The 17,041-nt window shown below is 51.5% G+C and overlaps 4 protein-coding genes across 4 annotated transcripts in view; 3 read left to right on the top strand and 1 right to left on the bottom strand.

The window, feature by feature from the left end:
- Positions 1–57: 57 nt before the first annotated feature.
- Pmar_PMAR017640 (dna repair endonuclease xp-f / mei-9 / rad1, putative) lies at positions 58–3,834 on the top strand (the record flags this gene model as incomplete). Its single annotated transcript, XM_002776725.1, has 21 exons — positions 58–231; positions 283–428; positions 475–710; positions 760–897; positions 943–1,044; positions 1,099–1,193; positions 1,235–1,333; positions 1,381–1,481; positions 1,595–1,680; positions 1,722–1,853; positions 1,893–1,988; positions 2,044–2,194; positions 2,240–2,397; positions 2,448–2,608; positions 2,650–2,808; positions 2,857–2,954; positions 3,005–3,141; positions 3,196–3,281; positions 3,328–3,530; positions 3,574–3,682; positions 3,724–3,834. 21 exons carry the CDS (start codon positions 58–60, stop codon positions 3,784–3,786), a joined length of 2,730 nt encoding a protein of 909 aa, XP_002776771.1. The 3' UTR covers positions 3,787–3,834.
- A 352-nt stretch (positions 3,835–4,186) lies between these two features.
- On the top strand, positions 4,187–5,944 carry Pmar_PMAR017639 (hypothetical protein; the record flags this gene model as incomplete). Its single annotated transcript, XM_002776724.1, has 6 exons — positions 4,187–4,288; positions 4,335–4,412; positions 4,456–4,530; positions 4,577–4,775; positions 4,818–4,955; positions 4,989–5,944. 6 exons carry the CDS (start codon positions 4,187–4,189, stop codon positions 5,942–5,944), a joined length of 1,548 nt encoding a protein of 515 aa, XP_002776770.1.
- Positions 5,945–6,007: 63 nt separating this feature from the next.
- On the bottom strand, positions 6,008–6,306 carry Pmar_PMAR017638 (hypothetical protein; the record flags this gene model as incomplete). The annotated part of the gene is made up of 2 exons (XM_002776723.1): positions 6,008–6,076; positions 6,217–6,306. 2 exons carry the CDS (start codon positions 6,304–6,306, stop codon positions 6,008–6,010), a joined length of 159 nt encoding a protein of 52 aa, XP_002776769.1.
- A 65-nt stretch (positions 6,307–6,371) lies between these two features.
- Pmar_PMAR017637 (hypothetical protein) overlaps positions 6,372–17,041 on the top strand; it is a gene marked incomplete at both ends in the record, with an annotated part of 13,662 nt that continues 2,992 nt past the window's right edge. Inside the window, 59 exons of the mRNA XM_002776722.1 lie at positions 6,372–6,481; positions 6,530–6,771; positions 6,817–6,908; positions 6,960–7,050; positions 7,099–7,219; positions 7,268–7,370; positions 7,413–7,542; positions 7,595–7,704; positions 7,760–7,898; positions 7,953–8,086; positions 8,128–8,235; positions 8,282–8,397; positions 8,450–8,597; positions 8,642–8,818; positions 8,864–9,027; positions 9,425–9,523; positions 9,571–9,682; positions 9,731–9,823; positions 9,873–9,954; positions 10,003–10,093; positions 10,144–10,228; positions 10,275–10,355; positions 10,399–10,509; positions 10,564–10,688; positions 10,732–10,852; positions 10,911–11,002; positions 11,047–11,123; positions 11,169–11,301; positions 11,344–11,453; positions 11,512–11,563; positions 11,611–11,676; positions 11,726–11,847; positions 11,893–11,964; positions 12,006–12,081; positions 12,221–12,341; positions 12,388–12,522; positions 12,568–12,690; positions 12,736–12,819; positions 12,864–12,998; positions 13,049–13,142; positions 13,189–13,303; positions 13,358–13,429; positions 13,601–13,701; positions 13,748–13,810; positions 13,860–13,924; positions 13,973–14,115; positions 14,260–14,340; positions 14,389–14,557; positions 14,605–14,735; positions 14,779–14,958; positions 15,008–15,134; positions 15,251–15,401; positions 15,451–15,614; positions 15,662–15,870; positions 15,915–16,057; positions 16,108–16,286; positions 16,339–16,391; positions 16,443–16,554; positions 16,988–17,031. Coding sequence (XP_002776768.1) covers positions 6,372–6,481; positions 6,530–6,771; positions 6,817–6,908; positions 6,960–7,050; positions 7,099–7,219; positions 7,268–7,370; positions 7,413–7,542; positions 7,595–7,704; positions 7,760–7,898; positions 7,953–8,086; positions 8,128–8,235; positions 8,282–8,397; positions 8,450–8,597; positions 8,642–8,818; positions 8,864–9,027; positions 9,425–9,523; positions 9,571–9,682; positions 9,731–9,823; positions 9,873–9,954; positions 10,003–10,093; positions 10,144–10,228; positions 10,275–10,355; positions 10,399–10,509; positions 10,564–10,688; positions 10,732–10,852; positions 10,911–11,002; positions 11,047–11,123; positions 11,169–11,301; positions 11,344–11,453; positions 11,512–11,563; positions 11,611–11,676; positions 11,726–11,847; positions 11,893–11,964; positions 12,006–12,081; positions 12,221–12,341; positions 12,388–12,522; positions 12,568–12,690; positions 12,736–12,819; positions 12,864–12,998; positions 13,049–13,142; positions 13,189–13,303; positions 13,358–13,429; positions 13,601–13,701; positions 13,748–13,810; positions 13,860–13,924; positions 13,973–14,115; positions 14,260–14,340; positions 14,389–14,557; positions 14,605–14,735; positions 14,779–14,958; positions 15,008–15,134; positions 15,251–15,401; positions 15,451–15,614; positions 15,662–15,870; positions 15,915–16,057; positions 16,108–16,286; positions 16,339–16,391; positions 16,443–16,554; positions 16,988–17,031 — 6,779 coding nt within the window. The remainder of the gene's footprint in view (positions 6,482–6,529; positions 6,772–6,816; positions 6,909–6,959; positions 7,051–7,098; positions 7,220–7,267; positions 7,371–7,412; positions 7,543–7,594; positions 7,705–7,759; positions 7,899–7,952; positions 8,087–8,127; positions 8,236–8,281; positions 8,398–8,449; positions 8,598–8,641; positions 8,819–8,863; positions 9,028–9,424; positions 9,524–9,570; positions 9,683–9,730; positions 9,824–9,872; positions 9,955–10,002; positions 10,094–10,143; positions 10,229–10,274; positions 10,356–10,398; positions 10,510–10,563; positions 10,689–10,731; positions 10,853–10,910; positions 11,003–11,046; positions 11,124–11,168; positions 11,302–11,343; positions 11,454–11,511; positions 11,564–11,610; positions 11,677–11,725; positions 11,848–11,892; positions 11,965–12,005; positions 12,082–12,220; positions 12,342–12,387; positions 12,523–12,567; positions 12,691–12,735; positions 12,820–12,863; positions 12,999–13,048; positions 13,143–13,188; positions 13,304–13,357; positions 13,430–13,600; positions 13,702–13,747; positions 13,811–13,859; positions 13,925–13,972; positions 14,116–14,259; positions 14,341–14,388; positions 14,558–14,604; positions 14,736–14,778; positions 14,959–15,007; positions 15,135–15,250; positions 15,402–15,450; positions 15,615–15,661; positions 15,871–15,914; positions 16,058–16,107; positions 16,287–16,338; positions 16,392–16,442; positions 16,555–16,987; positions 17,032–17,041) is intronic.

The raw sequence follows: 17,041 nt of genomic DNA, 5'->3' as shown, positions 1-17,041 counted from the left end.
GTCTCACTGAGTTACCCTACTCCCGCTGAGTGTTGCAGGATAGTTCCCACTGATGCCATGTCGACAGCAGCCGGCCCTTCCCCCTCCCCATCACCTGATTCATCTGGCAAGCACATCGCCCTTCTACCACTGTCCTATCACCACCGTATTGCCGAGCATATAGAGAGCAAGCTGAGGGCAGGCGGAGGGGCCTTGGTGGTCATGGGCCAAGGCTTGGGTGTGTGCGAGCTGGTGAGGGCAATTCTGTGGCGCGCGGTAGTTTTGTTCTACTGTGGTGGGTAGGTGTCAGCGTTGCTGAGACGACTCCAAGCGTGTCGCCCTGTTGGAGAGCCACTGATCCTCATCATGAATGCCCGGGAAGGAGAGGCAGAGTGCATTGGAGCTACTCCTGTCACGGCCGATGTCGCACCAGCGCAGAGGGACGAGATGTGGGCCCATTAGGGCTGTAGCGTTGTCGTAGTCTCCGTCCCTTAGGTACTTAGCAGGAGGGTGTTTGTCAATAACTAGTCGAATACTGGTAACCGATTTACTCACGAATAGACTCACCACAGAGATAGTGGCGGGGGTGGTGGTCCTCAACGCCCACGGCAGCTCCCATTGTGAACAGTTCGCATGTGAGCTGTATCGGGAGAGGAAACAGAAGGGCAGGGGCTTCATTGCGGCCTTCACTGACAACCCCATCAGATGCAGGACCCTCATGAATGTCGAGAGTAGCAGCAATCTGGGGGCTGCCCTACTCGGTACTAATCTCTGTGGTAGGTCTCCTTCGGGAGCTGCAGATAGGCTCCACCTCGATAGTGCTGGTACCGCGGTTCAGGAGTGAGGTTATGGATACCTTCAAGCCATCCGAAGGGGATGCTAATGTTGCTGCTCCCTCTGGGGTTAGGGTCTTGAGCAGTATGCCCTTGTATGGCTTGCTAGGAGACAGTGTGTCTCTTGTAGTACCACTCCCTGCCCAAATCGCGGAGGCTGAGAAGACGCTGAATACTATACTGGAGGCGAACTTCGAGGACATAAGCAAAAGCAAGGGCATCATCGACGCTGGTGACCAACAGCACTGACTAGTGGACTGATCTCCGATGCTGTTGCTGGGGTCAGGTATAGTCATCTTCCCTCAAGGCCTACCTAAAGGATCACTACGTGGCCTAGCAGTCATCGACAACTGGTTTACGTTGCGTTCCCAGCTGTCCATGGTAGTGACCATGAGGGGGCGTAGGGGCTGAGGTCATGGTAGGTATGGGACCAGTTGGGCCGACGGACACAGAACATGATCCGAGACGCTGATGCGTTGGAGAAGCTCGCACATAAGCTGAGGTCAGGGGATGCAACTGCGGTGAGTATTCCTCTATGCTAGTATCATCACAGACGGTTTGTTGTCAGTTCTTCGTGTCTCTACTGGAGAGTATATCGGCCCATCCTGATTCCCCCTGGGTCAACGCTGGAGCTACACACCAACTGATCAGCCAAGCACGCCAGAGACTGTAGGCTATCATATCCCTTATATGCTCGGACGTGCGTCGTATTCAACTGCCCTATAATGCGTCTCAGTGCCGAGTAGCCCTGTCTATGGGTCGCCTCACTACTACCGTGATAGATACAACATCGACGCCAGAGGTCTCCATCTACATATCGATCCACCTCCCAAGTGGGCCATGCTCCAGAAGGCCATCAATGATGAAGGTCATCCTATCCACTCCTGCCCCTTCAACTCGATGTCTTAGCCATTCGACATCTCAAGGAGCAGCAGCAGAATGTCTCTCCATTGCCATCATACAGTTCGGCAGAGATAAGGATAACGGTGGTTACCCATGCTCAGACCTCATCGTACATGACTAAAGCCCTCGTGGATCGAGGTAGGTGATAGACCGAGGCTTGTGGCCTATGGCGTATAGGTCCGGAAGCGGCCCTCCTACAGTCTTTCCAGAGCTTCCTTTATGAGGTGCGCAGTAATGATTACTTCAAGCCCAAGGTCGCTGGATCGGCCCTAGGTGGGCATAGTATTCTGCATCGGTCGTGAATGGGTGCACTGAGTCGTTACTGCAGGCATACACTCGACAGAGGCTACTCATCTTAAGGAGGAGCTCTACAATATGTCTGACCGTTGTGCTAATGTATGCAGCCGGTCCCTAGAGGGCCTAAGGGATGTGGTCATTGGGACTACTGAGCAGGGAGAACCTGTGAAAGGGAGCATCAAGTAAGCCATGCACCAAGGAGGAAGAGGAGGAGTTGGTATCGTTAGTGTTATGGTGAATGTCGTGGACGCCTTCAAGGGAGATGGCTACATGAGCACCCGTCTGGCGGAGTTCCAACCCAACGTCGTTATCTTATACGATGCCCCGACGATACTACCGATAAGGGTGGCGGAGCGATACACCTCTCATATGAAGGGAAGGGGAGGTGAGAGAGTTGATGGTTGGTAAAAGCCTCTTCGGGAGTATTCTTATCAGAGCCTCTGGTACACACTGTGATAATTCAAGTGATGAACTCCCATGAGTCCCGTCGACTGTCCCAGTCGGGGGTGCAGGAGCAGCAGGCCTTCCATGACCTCATCAGCATGGAGAAGAGTGTGTCGACGTCCAAGCCAAAGGATGAGTGGCAACCGCTAATGGTGGGCTATATGATAGCATAGTGTATCACACTTGTTGGTAGACCCCAGTTGGAGGGGCAGCAGCAGCATCGTCATCACGGGCAGGGGGTCGGAAGAGGAAAAGAGAGGGGGAAATGCGACAGACGGTCCTTGTGGACGTCAGAGAGCTGAGGAGCAACCTCCCATTGGAGCTGCATCGGAAGGGCCTCACGTTGCTACCGGTGAGGAATTGTTCCATTGCTTGTTTGTCTTCAACGCATGTCTGGCAGTATACCCTCCCAGTTGGGGACTTTATCCTTTCTCGAGACATATGTATCGAGAGAAAGGCCCTTCCGGACCTCATAGGAAGCCTGGGCAGTGGTCGACTGTGAGAGCTTCCTCCTGCTGTTGCCCTTGGGGTATTCAGCTATCCTCTAGGTACCGCCAGGCGGTGAGTATGTCCTTCAATTACCGTGCCCCTTGCCTTTTGGTGGAGGTGCAGGAGACGGAGGCTGGTGCTCTGATGAAGGGTAACTCTGCTAGGATCAGCGACAGTGACACGATATCTAGGCTGGGTACCCGTGGGGCGCTCAAGGGGGCCGATACCATCTATATGTGACCCTCCTCAGTTGCCCTTGTCCTGCACTTCCCTAGCCTTCGCCTTATGTGGTCCCTGTCGGACAGGAGTACTGCTAATCTGTTTGTAGCTTTGAAGGTGTGAAGAGGTGATGGTGTGGTTTGGGTAGTTGCAAGCCCTTCAGGTGAGGGCGGTACAGCAGCCCGACCCAGTAGAGGCTATGAAGAAGCGGGTGGAGGGCAGTGTTCCTGATGACACGATAGAAGGCTCGACTACTACTGCTGGTACTGAGTCTGGCCCCAGCAGTCAGGAGGACCTGGCATCAAAGAAGGCACGGAGCGCTAATCCGGCCTCGACAAGGACCTCAGCTTCAGAGATACTCCTCAAGTGAGTCCTCCTCTCTTCTTTTGGTACGACCAATGTCTGTCAGTTGCCCTGGTATCACGCCGCACATTCTAACTGTTCTGCGCAACTCCCCTAAGGCGAACACTCTGAAGAAGTTGGTGAAGTTGGACCGTGACACGATGACTGAGCTGATGGTAGGCTACTGCTGGTGTTTGCCCTGATGTTGGTGTTGTAGGGACCATCGGCAGCTAAGACTTTCCATAAGTTCGTCAATACCCCTTTGGAAGATAAAAAATGAGTTCAGATTCTGAGTACATTACTATCGCGTTAATATTGAGTTTCACTGCAGATGGTTGCATTAGTGTTGGAACAGGTTACATTGGTCGGAAGGGCCGCTAGTCGTGACTCTCACGCTTAGGGGGTGACTCCCCGCTAGAGAGTCTCGGTTGGGAATTTCCCATTAGTGTTGGTGACGGTAGTTGGACGCGGCATCACTGATCATAACTTGACTAGAAATCATCAGCTCATGTTGGGCTCACAACGTGGGGATGCAGTGAGGCTTAGGGACACTCGAAACCCAAACTGGACCATTGAATGCTCTGGTGGATAATATACTAGACCAGCATTATCTATTTCCTGGGGGTAGGCTGATGTGTTCATGGCAAGGCAGTTCCGCACTCTCATCCCACTACCTTGTTATGTTCAAAAATTTCGAGTTCATCCTTCCACCGGGCCTCAACGACCGGGGCCGAATAAGGAAGCTGCTTGTTGATAATGCTGGTAAGGAGAAGTTGAGACGGGTGAGTACTCCATTGTGGACAATGGGGCATGTGGACTCTGTCCCAGGCTGGTGATAGGGGGACTTCTGAACAGGACATGGTCCTCCTCGACCCTGGGCAGATCAAGGATGCTCATGGCTTCAAGGTGGTCGATGCTATGATGATGGGGGTTCCATACTTGTGTGTAGGGCATGGCAGTGGACGTAAGGTTCATAACAAACTCGGTAGCAGCTGGAGTCCTGGAGAGGTGCAGTGACTATGTGGTGAGGAGATGGTCCTTGTCGAGGGTGGTAGGGCGACGTTTGTCAGGTCACGCCTTCGGACCCTATACCACTAGCATACAAAGTCAGCTTCCCTTCTAGACGCCATGCTGCCCATACCAACTATACTGAGGAGGACGACTTTGCTATATTCTGCTTTATTGTGAATAAGATACCAGAGTACACTAGGAAGGGGAAGACTGTGCCAGTGAGGGGGAATAAGATATGGATGGAGGCTGAGGCCAAGGGTAGGGTGGTAGTAACTACCTATCAAGTGATGTGGATTTTAGATATAGCTGCTCCCCATACTCACGAGAGTATGCGGACTAGATGGATGAAGTTCATCGAGCCGCGGTATCAGGAGTTTGCTGCTCGTCTTGCGGAGGAAAAGAAAAGGGCGAGGAGGGCTGCGACTAATACAGCGGAAAGTAGCAGTACCAATAGCAGTGGGGCTGTGGTAGGCGGGTCTAGCCAGGGTATAGGGCAGAGGGAGGGGGATCATGGGAGGGGCATCCCTGAGCGAGAAAGGAGGGGGAGGCCGGCGGCTAAGAGGCGTCGGGGGTCAGAGGCACCTGTGATGCCATTCGATAGCAGACGACTGAGTGAGTCCTTCTTGTCCTTCAGAGAGGATGATGTTAGTGTTGAATCAGCACGCAGTACTGTTGTCGAGGAGAGGCAGCCCCGGAGGGCCAGAGGACAGGCGAGTGGTGGTGATAGTCAGCAAAGTGGGGCGGGTACGAGCGACGAGCTGTGGGAAGGGTCGGTGTTTGTCGATGCTGAGGAGCCAGTGATAAAACTGAGGACTGAAGAGGATCGACAGGAGGCGTCATCAGCCTCCTTCTCTTCTAGTAGCACGTATGAGAGTATCATATGCGATACACCACCAGAGGGGATGGTGGGGGAGGGAGGAGGCCCAGGGGCTCGGCATGAGCCCTTGGAATCTGGAGTGCCCTTGCGTAGGGGGGAAGATGGAAATCACTGTGGACGGTCGAAGTCAACTCTGGTACCTGGCCTGGGGAAGAGGACCCAGAAGCGGCCCTATAGGAGCGAGAGTGACTTTGTCCCTCGAGCTAATGAGCTGATAGCCTTTATGGAGCGAGTGGAAACGGAAAACGATTTTAAAGCACAGTGGGTGGCTGACATACTGGAATGGGAGGAGGGGTCATCTAGGAGGACGATGGAGATAGCACGGGCGTTGAGGGAGGTCGCGGAGGAGCTAGAGGTGCCACAGAGTGTGGTTATGAGGGTGTATGCTTACATTGGTAATGTAGGAAGGACGCAGGAGAGGGTGGAGGCAATACAGGCCTTACAGGAGAAGACGGGGGTGCGGTATGAATGGGTGTTGTCATGGATGGAGGCTGAAGGCTTTGATGAGGAAAAGGTGGAGAAGTACATCGGTCGGTATAGCAGTGACTGAGTGTAGAGTTATGCGCTTTCTCCAGTATTATATCATTCTCCTGCTACTACTATCATCATAACGCTATAATTCGATACCACCATCATCAGTACTCTCGTGGAGGTGTTGTAGATCACAGGTGGAGACGAGGAACTGCAACGATCGTGGTATGGAGTCAAAAGCTTAGACATCTTGCGCTCAGTCTGGGCGAGCGAGATTTGCAATGCGCTGTTTTCTAGAGCATCCTCCACCTGTATGTACGTCTCACTGGAATGTGTTAGGATGGTAATTACGGCCTTTTGCCATTGTGGATTCTTCGCTATCTGATTGTTCTCTATTGGCTTCTTGTTCGTGGTCACTGACACGGGCTCGGGCTTGGGCATGCGTGCATATCTGAGGGCATCACTAGGCGTCACCGTCAGTAGGAAAGAACTTTTTTCTTATCGTTATGACATTTTCCCGTCGCCGCCTTGCCCTCCTGCTTTTTGCAGCTGTGGCAATGGCTACTGTCGGAAGCCTCGCTAATGCGTCTTCAGACGTTGACCCCGAGGCCCTGAAGTAATAAGATTGAGGCTCCCTCCGCTCGAGTAAATCATCTTGTTTTAGACGTGCTGAATATCTCGATAGCAACAGCGACAAGTGCACAAGTATGATCTTTGGTCGTAAGGCCACTACATTTGGGTACCCGGTGGCGACTCATGCTAACGACTGCAACAACTGCGACAATCGTATGGCATACATCCCACGTGGTGATGGGACTTCCCCGAGACCAGTTTTTGATAATATCCAGTCGCTCTACCCTAGGGTTGTAACCAAGGGTAGAGCGGCCATATACGAACCTCTGCCGGGTAAGAAGGGGGTTGGAGATCGTAATGGCGATAGTAGTTGTTTAGGTCAAAATGAGTCCAGAGCTTTGGGGTATATACCGAGCGAAGGGCCGACCCATGCACTGTGGGAGTCGTCATATCCTCTCATCAACTCTAAAGTGAGTGGGAGGACTACCTGTGGGGCCGGATCGTAGCGGAGTATGATGTAGGGTCTAGCGATTGGTGAGAGTACCACGGCTGAAAGGAAGTCCTTAGGCGTCCAGGAGGTCTTCCTTAAGGATGAGATTACTGGGAAAAACGGTGAGTGTGGTATGAATGCAGGGGCTTTTACGGTGGTCCCTTCATCAGGCACGGCTCTTTTTACCATTGCCCCTCTGATGGCCGTCGCTATGGAACGCTGCGAGACGGCTCGTTGTGCTATCAAAAAGATAGGGACTTTGGCCGAAGAGTATGGCTTTGCTGGGGAGGAGTAATAGTGGGCTGGGAGGAGGCTGAGGGGAGGTATGTATGGTATCAGATACGGGTCTGCTGAGGGTATCACCATCATTGATGACACTGAGGCATGGGTATTCGAGATTCAGGGTGATGGCAAGAAGGGGGCCTTTTGGGTGGCCCAGAGGGTGAGTGCCCTACATTATGAAGTGGTTGTACCCCACATGTAGGTACCAGACGACCATGTCGCGGTGATAGCCAATAATGCTATTATTAAGGAAGTGAAGAAGAATGCTCCTGATGAGTTCATTTACTCGGAAGGCCTCTTTGAGAAGACTAGAGACATTGGTTTATGGGATGGTAGGGTATTGATACTGGGCTCGCGATGGCTGTTGTAGGCGATAGTGTTTAGGTAAAGGCACATTCGACTGGGCCAGAGTTGTAGGAAGTCCCCTCCCTCTCCCGCGCTACGCTTCGCTAAGGCAATGGAGAGTTTTTGACAGGGTTGCACCTTCACAGAAGGTAGGTTGGCCCCGTCGCGTTTTGACTTGGTCATCTTGCATTTACTCAACGTTAGGTACCTAACAACGAGAACCCTCTCGACTACCCATTTTCCGTGCCGGTTGATAAGCCAGTGAGTATCAATGAAATTTTTGATCTCCATCGTGACCATTATGAGGGCACCGAGTTCGACATGACCAAGGGAATCCTAGCGGGTGAGTAGTAGGGGCGGCAACGACGAGATGGGGAAGATTCTACGCCTACTTCAGGCATGTACGGTAACCCCAATTATGAGGTCAGTGGGGTTTTGATGAAGAAGGTGAAGGGGGAGATCCCTCGAGCCATATCCCTACATCGGACAAGCTATACCATGGTCGCTACTAGCCAGAAGCCCTTCCCTAAGGTAGTGCTTTGACTTGGCCATTTTATTCACGGTTGGGGTAGGTTTGGTACGCCTTGGATGCCCCAGCGACCTCAGTTTTTGTGCCCTTCTACTCACAAGCGAACGCTGTAGATCCTAGCTTTGGCACACAGTATGGTCCGGCGTTGCAGGTAGGGAGGTGTGTAGTGGTGTATGAGGGGAAGAGGGTTCTTGTAGGTCTTCAACCGTTCTACAGCTTTTTGGGCATTTGACTTTGTTGCTAACTGGATGGATATCAACTATCAGAATATGAGCCAGGAGATGGTGTACCCAAAGCGGGACGAGCTCCAGAGGTGAGGCCCTGGGGGGGAGGAACGGTGGTGATGGGCTCATGTTTGGGGGCAGGTGGGTACTGGCAGAGGCTGACCGTGTGGAGCAAGAGGCGGCTAAGTTAAGTGACCCTGAGGAGCAGACTAAGCTGCTGAACAGTCTACAGTTGAGGGTACAGAGACGCGTCACTGAGGAGTGGTGGAAGCTGGCAGATGAGCTCATCGTGAGGAGGGGTAGAGATTTGTTGGGTCCCTATAGTGATGACAGGTTCGGTATAATGATGGGTATTACAACTTCCCCAATGGTCGTATGGACTTCCAGGGAAGTCTTCCTCAACCAGAGTGGTACATGAGGATGATAGGTTTTTCTGATGATTTTTACAAGCCTGGGGACCACTATGTTAGACCAGCAGGCAAGGAGGCATATGAGGCCGCGAGGGATGGGGTAGGGGTGGCTTGTTGAGGTGACTGTGAGCGTAGTGAATTGTAGGTACTCCTATCGCCTCTTCCGACTCCTGCTTCTGGTCCCAGTTTCCTGACTACACTGGTGGTAACAATAACAGCTTGTCTTATCACATTCTGGTTGGGTACTTTCTGTGGGAAACGGCATGCTTATCGTAGCTATAGTAAAGTTAATGATGAGTATTCTGAACTGTAGTGAAGGTGTTAAGCATGCAGTGGAAGGCTGAGTAGTTATCCTCCTCATCTTCCTCTCCAGTTTTGAGGAATTGTTCAGCTGGTGCAGCTCAAGCGTTGCATAGAAGTACTGTCCCATAACGTCTCACTCAAAGCAACAAGGGTGTCTGCGAACCATTTGATATTTTTCTGTATTTCTGTATCCTCGTCATTATTATTACAGTGCAGGGCTGAAGGCCGCTACTAAGTATATAGCAATTATTAAGTGCTGTTTGTTCAAGTCGACTCCAGGACTCGACTTGGGATGATAATGTAGTTGAGTTTAACACAGTTGGGAGGATACCCATCATTATCAGCAACCTTGTGGGATGATGACCAGTTACTCGTCGAACCTCACGACATTGCTGTCAGCTAGGTCTGCTGTACAAGTATCACCTCAGCAGGAGCAGCAGGAGGCCACAGTGGACCTAACGATATTAACGCCTCCCTCGGGGCTTATTAAGAGTGGTACATTGTAATAGTAGTGGTTGTGGTAGTCGTGAGGGAACGGGGTGTGGACAGGTTCAAGAGGCGACCTAGGACGGGCATATTCAGTAGACGATGGGTGGAGGTTAGAGGGGGTGTGGTTTCATGGTTTAAGCTTGGCGATGTTAAGGAGCATCAGCTTGCTAGTGTAACAGGGGGATGGTGTGGTGCAGAATGGTCATGGTGGTGGTCGCAGGTTCGATGCCTGGCGGGGGCAACTATAGTGGCGGCTGAGGCATGCCCTCGGGGGGAAGACCTTCCTGTTGGTGATGAAAAGGATGGGGTCTCTGTGAGTACCTATTGGATATGAGCACTTCTAACTCTGGGTGTTTGGTCAGTCATTGGTGTTGGGGACAGGTAGGAGGAGCAGGAAGAGTAGGGCGATGTCCATGTTCACAGTATATCTTGCTAAAAGACCCGGTGGGGCCTCCTCTGTACTCACGGCGTATGATGAGGGTGAATGGTCAGGTTTGAAGATCGAGCCGTTGGTATTCGCTAGCCCTCGTAGTGAAGACAGACCTCAGTGGATAAGGGCCTTCATCAGAGCTACGTCATGGAAGTAGTAGCGATGGTAATGGTAGTTGGTTACTATTAGGGAATCATTGTTAGGTACTTCGACCGCCTACCTCTAGCTATGTCAGCAGCTGCTTCTGGGGTACATATTCAGCCTACGAAAGAGGAGGGGGGCAATGGAGTATAGGATGGTGTGGTATTGAGTGGAGCATCGCTTCGCCTGTCAGGGGGCTCCACGATGCACAACTCAGCCTGGGCTGAGGTTATGTGGCCTTATATTGGTGGATGTGATATCAGCTAAGAATTTGGTAAGGGTGTGGTACCTGTGAGAGGGGGAAAATCGATGATTAGTTGGCGGCTGACTGGGGTGGTAATTCGGACCCTTACGTCGTGGTGGAATTTGATAATCGACAATGTAGCACACGGACAGTGTACGAGGAGCTCAATCCTGAATTTCGACAGGTAGTATCTTAGGTTCAACCAGTAAAGATACGGAATAGGCCCACTACAATGTAGATACTACAACTGCCCGTCTTCCACGATGATCCCTCCTGGTCATTATCATTTTACGTGTATGATGAGGATGAGCTGTCGGCTGACGATCTCCTTGGCGTGGCGACGCTCCCCTTGCATGCCCTCAAGTAGCCCTAATACACAGTGTAGTTGCCGTATGTATCTTCATAGGCAAAACACCACATTAGTATGGAAGCTGAAGCTTAGGAGTGAGAAGCCTAAAGTAACGGATAAGCTGGATAGAGGGGAGTTGCTGGTCCGCACATATTATAAGACACAGCGGTGGACACAGGTAGGCTCGCCTGTGGAGGCCCCTTAGGGCAGGTTTAGTAACTTTTCTTATGTTGTAGTTGTTTTGCATATCATCTGGACGATCGAGGAATGTGTGTATTACTCACCGTCCAGAGTTCAGCCTGGACATGTTCAAATTGCAAGTCCAGAGGTGGTCCTAGTCGGGTCTGTTGGTCGGTGGTTATTGGTCGGCAGGTTGAAGCATTTCATGGTAGTATGCAAGCCGTGGTTGGCTGGTATAGTGGATATACTGCAGTGGCGAAAGCCTAAGTGTAGCATTAGTGATAGTAGAGCAGCATGCTGTTATCGTGTAGTAGGCACGGTACGCTTCTATGTGGTGTATACTGTGAGTGTGCTCTTCCTCACTGACTGGTTACTGTGCCTGATTCTGAGCGGGGTCTTGTATGCCGTACTACGGGCTCATCCACAATACCATCGTTTCTACAATAAGTAGGTTCGAGTACCTCTGAAGGGGACTATAGCCTCCATTAGGTACCTTCGCCCTCTTGGACTCACTTTCCTAGCGAAGGATGACTTTGACTGGAGGCACGCTCTGGACCAGGGAGGTCGTAATGGGCAGTATAGCCAACGCACAGCTAGAGGTGGTCGGAAGGGAACCAGTGCCTAACTCGTAGCTGTTGTCTTTGGTAGTGGATACAGGACGGTCTAGGATGTCGACGCTGAGCACATCTCGTCGTGGATCGGTGGTTAAGTGAGTGGGCGATATGTCTTCGACACTAGCAGTGATAGTGGTCGTAGTGGTACTGCTCCTGCTGGCACTGGAGAGGACTCTGATGGGGATGACGATGATACTGGGGAGGAGATGTGAGTTGGTGGTGATAGGTAGATACTGAATCGGGGTTGCTCGTGTTAGTTGTATACATGTATACGAGTGTGAACGACGCAAGGTGACGGCCCCACCATTCCGATTTAGTCGTAGAGGAGATACAGGGGCAGCTGGGGTTGCCAATATGGGCTATGATGCTGCTGCCCAGGGTAGGGGTGGGCTGTCTGGGTGGATATGGTAATTGCTTGATGTAGTTATACACGGCTTTGGAGGAGCGTTGAAGACCTTTTCTCATGAATATCTAAAGGGAGGGGAGGCACGCTGGTGTAGGTTTGGCCCAGATGGAAATCGTGGTAGTATTTTTCAGACGAATGCCCACCTGACAATATGACTGAGCTAATACCACTCATAGGGGCGCCTTCAACCATCATAGGCGGCGTTAAGTAATGGAGGCACTCCTATGTCCCGTCAGAGCCTGGTCTTAGATACTCCTGGAGAATACATGTGCAGCGGAAGGAGTGTGACCACTTTGGCTGGCAGTAACGCAAGGGTCTTGGGGGGGTTGACGATCTTCTTTGGAAGATATGCTAAGTCGTTCTCTCGAGAAGGAGTGAAATGGGACTCCTCATTTCAAGTGCATAAGCATTGGGTACGCCGGAGGCTATGGAAAGGAGTCCTTGTTGGGGAAGCTACTAGTGCTGATGTAGGGTTATAGTGTTCGGCTAGGTCTAGCTGTTGTGGTATGACAGGTCGAGCTGACCCTCCATGAGCTTTCGGAGGGGACAGAGGATCGGGACCAGGCCTATGACGACTCGGATAATGGTGAGAATAGCAGTGCTGGGTTGTTGGCTAAGTATAGGAAGGTCATGGAGGAAGGCTCGAAAGTAGTATATAGTAGTGAGGGAGGACTAGGGGGCATGATGGTGCAGATACAAATGACGGTGTTTGAAGTGATATCTAAGATCGAGCAGTTTCGCAATATAGTATCGTGGAAGGTGCCGTGGATGACCGATATCATAGTGGTGCTTGGCGTGATGGCTCTATGCCTAGCGGTAGGGCTGCCGTGTGTATGAGACTGTACTTATGATGGGTATCAGGTCTTCTTACCTCAACGTGTAGTGTTCTGGATCATTATATCGGCTATCCTTATAGACGGCTATACGGAGTATGCTAAACGTCAGGTGGATGGTAGGGAGAGGGGACCAGGGTGGGGATGTGGAGGCAGATACATGTGAAGCGCATGTTGGGCCATCTGCAGACTGAACTCAAGTCGGAGCTGCGGCTCACAGCTCAGGCTAGGAGGGCCATGGCCAAGATGGCCACCGACCCCAATGTCCCTTTGGATAAGTTTCTCAAGGGGGTAGTAGGGTTGGGGGCCTTGCATCGAGGGGTGGAGGTGTCGTGATGTAGGTGGAACCTGAGATATTATGTGATATAGTGATGGCAGCAGCAACACAGTTGTCTAGGAGGAACATCATACAAATAGAGGCTGAGGAAGCGGCAGGTTGGTACTACCCTGTAGGTGATTATTACAGGCCGCTGGGGTGTAGGTGATCGGAGAAGTAAGAGTGATGGGCCGGAATGGATACCGCTAGCCCCGAAGCCAGCGTTGGCCCCTAAGGACTTGGAAAAATGTGATGATCTCAGGGAAGTGATAGAAACCTTGTAAGGAGTGTAGACCTGTGATGATGATGATGAGGATATTGTGGAGTCTATTAGGTATCGGAAACAGCTAGGGGAGGCATGGTGGAAGAAACCAAAGCATTTTATCCATCCTATTAACTTAATGAAGTTCCATTTAGTAGATGATTGGGATTTGTATCAGCCACATTCCCATTTCCGCCAATGGTGAATACGTTGACTCTGGTCATGTTGCCGCTTGCCATGTATGTTGCTCCTTAGAGCTTTGTCGTAGTGCCCTGGATGGTGTTGAGTTCACTGTGTTGAAAGGGCTTGGTATAGGTTCAGTGCCATCATGGTGGTCGTTGCTGCCACGGCTGTCAGCGGTAGTCCCTCATCGGCTGATGAGGCCCTACGGGACCAGCTCATAGAGGAGCTCTCGAGTAGTAATTGTTGATATCGTCCTCTACCACTGACTAGCATTGGCAGGTATAATATCGTCCTGGTTCACTAACCATAGTCAGCGTATACTGCTAGGCCTGCCTACTTCCTGTAAGGTCTCTAACTACTGCTGCTGCTACTGTGATGGTGTGTGGTGTAGGTAGTCTCACGTCCTCGTATAGTGATTCCCTGTATCGACCTAAGTGGCAGAATGGTTTTGATGCTGTAGTAGTGGGGCAGGGTTTTAGGCTCTTGCTAAGCCTTGTTGTGTAGTTATGGTTGATACCGCATGTATTGTGGACGTCTAATATGTTCCTGGGGGAGCTCACCACGTCAGCAGAATGCAACTCCCAAGGTCTCAATGGCTTGGACGATACGGAGCTCTCCATGGCACAGGACCTCTCTACGGACCTATTGTAATAAGCATAACAGCACTAGTGGGCATCTTTGACTAACGGAGGCTACAGGCCGGCCCGTGCTTTATCACTATGTCTTGTTGATTATAATAGTATTGGGAGAGGCCCAATGCCCACTGTTGTTGATGATGATCATGGTATTAGGCACTTCTTGAGGCGATACCAAGGTCCCTCGCTCTCAGAGGCATACGTGTCTAATACCCCCGGCACAGTACTTAAAGTGAGGTAGGTTATAGAGTATATCAACGTATGGTCAGGGGTGGCCCTTATCAGGTTCCGACCAATGCCGGGGTCTGACCCTGAAGGGTGTCTAGTACGAGTACACTGCTGCTTCCTACAGCTCACGCCCTTCCCTGCGGACCCATCACAAGTTCTCTCTGATAATACAGGGCTGCTCATCAACAAGCAGGCTGTTAGTCGAGACGACCCTGCCAGTGCAGTGGTAGGGGGAAAGTACTACCTCTGGGCAGGTGGTGACTGCCCCTTCAGGCACTTGTGTTGGCTCAGAGCTACAGTAGACTCCGTAGTGTTATCTGTGCATGGTCGGGTACGGCTGAGCTGCCTGACAGCTACTTGTTGGCGGTAGAGTTTATACGGACCTGGGCTGAGAATAGAAGGATGTAGGGGCGTCAAGTGGCATGTCTGTTGTACTTTGGGTGGTAGTTGCTGTACCCAAGACGACCCTGGCCCTTATCCGTCTCCTCTGGCCCTAGCAGTGATGGTAGGAAGGGTGTGGCAGCATATATTTTATAATAAGAACTATGGTGAAGGGGGCCGGCCTGTTGGGCAAGGGGTTATGAAGAACTGGCCTTGGCAGCTCACTGTCTCGTCATTCTTCCGGCTGTAGGCCCCTCAGACCAGTGACTAAGGCGATTGTGCCGCCTCTGTTCAGATACTCTCTTGAATGGCCCTTTGGTGGGTATGAGATAAGCTCCCAGTTACCAGACGTACTTGATGTCCACACGGAGGCTAAGAGGGCCGGTCGAGGGTCCAAGGCGGTATCGAGCATTCAAGCCCAGGTACGGTTCATTATCTTTCTATGGACTACTGGCTGTCTATATTCTACTTGCATTGTAGCTGTTCCCAACTAGTCTGCCGTGGTTTCAAAGAGTGGGCTTGAAGTGGTCCTTCTTAGGTCCGTACGAGGAATGTTGATGATGGTCGTATACAACTATCCGGTAAGTTCTTCAAAACGTTCAAGTCAGTCCAGCAACTGTCGGGGGCATCGCCCTATCCTGAGGCCAATGGCCAGGCCACCGACGAGACTATAGCTCTTCCTGAGCCGGGTAGATGTCGATAAGCAGCGGAGCGTAGTTTTGATGCCCCTGATCTCAGCCCAACCCGTGGCCCTACTGTTGGAGTGCCCTACCACCATCGGCCTGTCTAGCTTCGATCTGTGCAATGAGCCACCCCCTGCATATTGTGATAAGAAGAAGCCGGTGTCCTCTAGAGGGAAGCTCACTACCCATACACAGCTCCTTGATAACGCTTCTAATGAGGTAATACGAGGGTAGCACATGCGTCTGTAAAGTTCCGACTTGTTCAGGCCTTTTTGGAGTGGTTGCCGGACTATCCCTATGACCAGCTAGATGTCTTCCCAGTCCTGTCACCAACCTACCCTCAGCTCAACCTCCTTGTTGGTATGACTGAGACACACCGTAGAGTGTTCATCTCTGAGATGTATCGGGCCTATAGACTGGTAGCTCCAATCGAGGCTGTGGGAGCATGCTCTATTCCGGCCCCTTTAACTGAGAGGTGAGTAGTAATGACGACTTGCTCTATAATGCGGTCATCATCAGGTTTATGGTGGCAAAGGGTGGGCCCTTTGGATGCTGGCTTGTCGTGCGTTTGATGACGGCATCGACAAAGTTGATCGATGGTTTCTATCATGTGGGGTTCAGGAATGATGATGGGTTGATAAGGGAACTCGAGGCTGAACATGGTGGGTATCTTTTTATCTGTGTTCCACTCGAGTGAACCTAAGATTCTCAGGCGTTCGGATCCGGCCAGTAACCCCATTTTTGACTGGTCCTCTTGGTGACACCGGAGCCCAGACTCTGACCTACATGGCCTACGTTGATTTCCCAGCCAAGTGTAATCCCCTGTGGGGACATGGGCCGCCAGTTAAGCGGCTGTACCCAGAGGAGAAAGAAACGCAACTACCTATGCATGTACTAGGAAGAGGCTTTGGAGCTGCTGCAGCAGTCAGCTGTTGTCTTTCAGTATCCTCGATCGGCGAATGAAGTTTTGGTAGACTTGAAAAAGGCTGTCCAAAGGTGAGGCTGCTGCTTCGCTCCGCCTCTTTTGATTGCAATTTTCGACATTAGATACATGGACAGCTTGTTCCAGACTCTGGCAGTAGAGAATGTCGTGGGTTTTCGAGAGCCTGTCGAGATGGGTTTTGATGAGGAGATCGAGCATTTTGCCCACAATGCTGCAGTAGTGGTCCGAGTCATGGGCAAGGACCATGGCATCGACCTCCTGGGCAAATGTTGGTCCGAGCAGAGGACCACCATAATTTGATGGTGTACTATCCTTCCCCCTTGCACTATAGTATTATAGATAGTACCGCTGTAGACTGTTCCTCTCAATATATAGGAGTCGAGTTAGAGGTGCGTAGACTAGGGCCAGATGTCGCTGGTGTTGGTGGTCCTCTTACTGCTACTAGTCGGTGGGAGAGTTAGAGCCTGCTCAGTAACCCTGTGCTAGGAGGCACTGCTAGTGTTGGCAAACTCTTACGCTTTACCCTTGTGTTGTGGTGCCCAGTGCGGTGGGCTCGAAACCACGCCTATGACCTAGTATATCAAGAGTTATCGTGTATTGTGGGAGGCTAGTGGTAACTCGGAATGGTCATTACCTCCGTCGTGGGCAGGATGAGGCATATTTCCTTGAAGGGGATCTCCCAGGGCATGTCTGGTAACTTGCC

This window comes from Perkinsus marinus (assembly GCF_000006405.1).
Source record: "Perkinsus marinus ATCC 50983 genomic scaffold scf_1104296953018, whole genome shotgun sequence".
Taxonomy (NCBI): Eukaryota; Perkinsozoa; order Perkinsida; family Perkinsidae; genus Perkinsus; species Perkinsus marinus.
The sequence above is the reverse complement of the archived record's forward strand: the minus strand, read 5'-3'. Positions and strand labels throughout refer to the sequence as shown.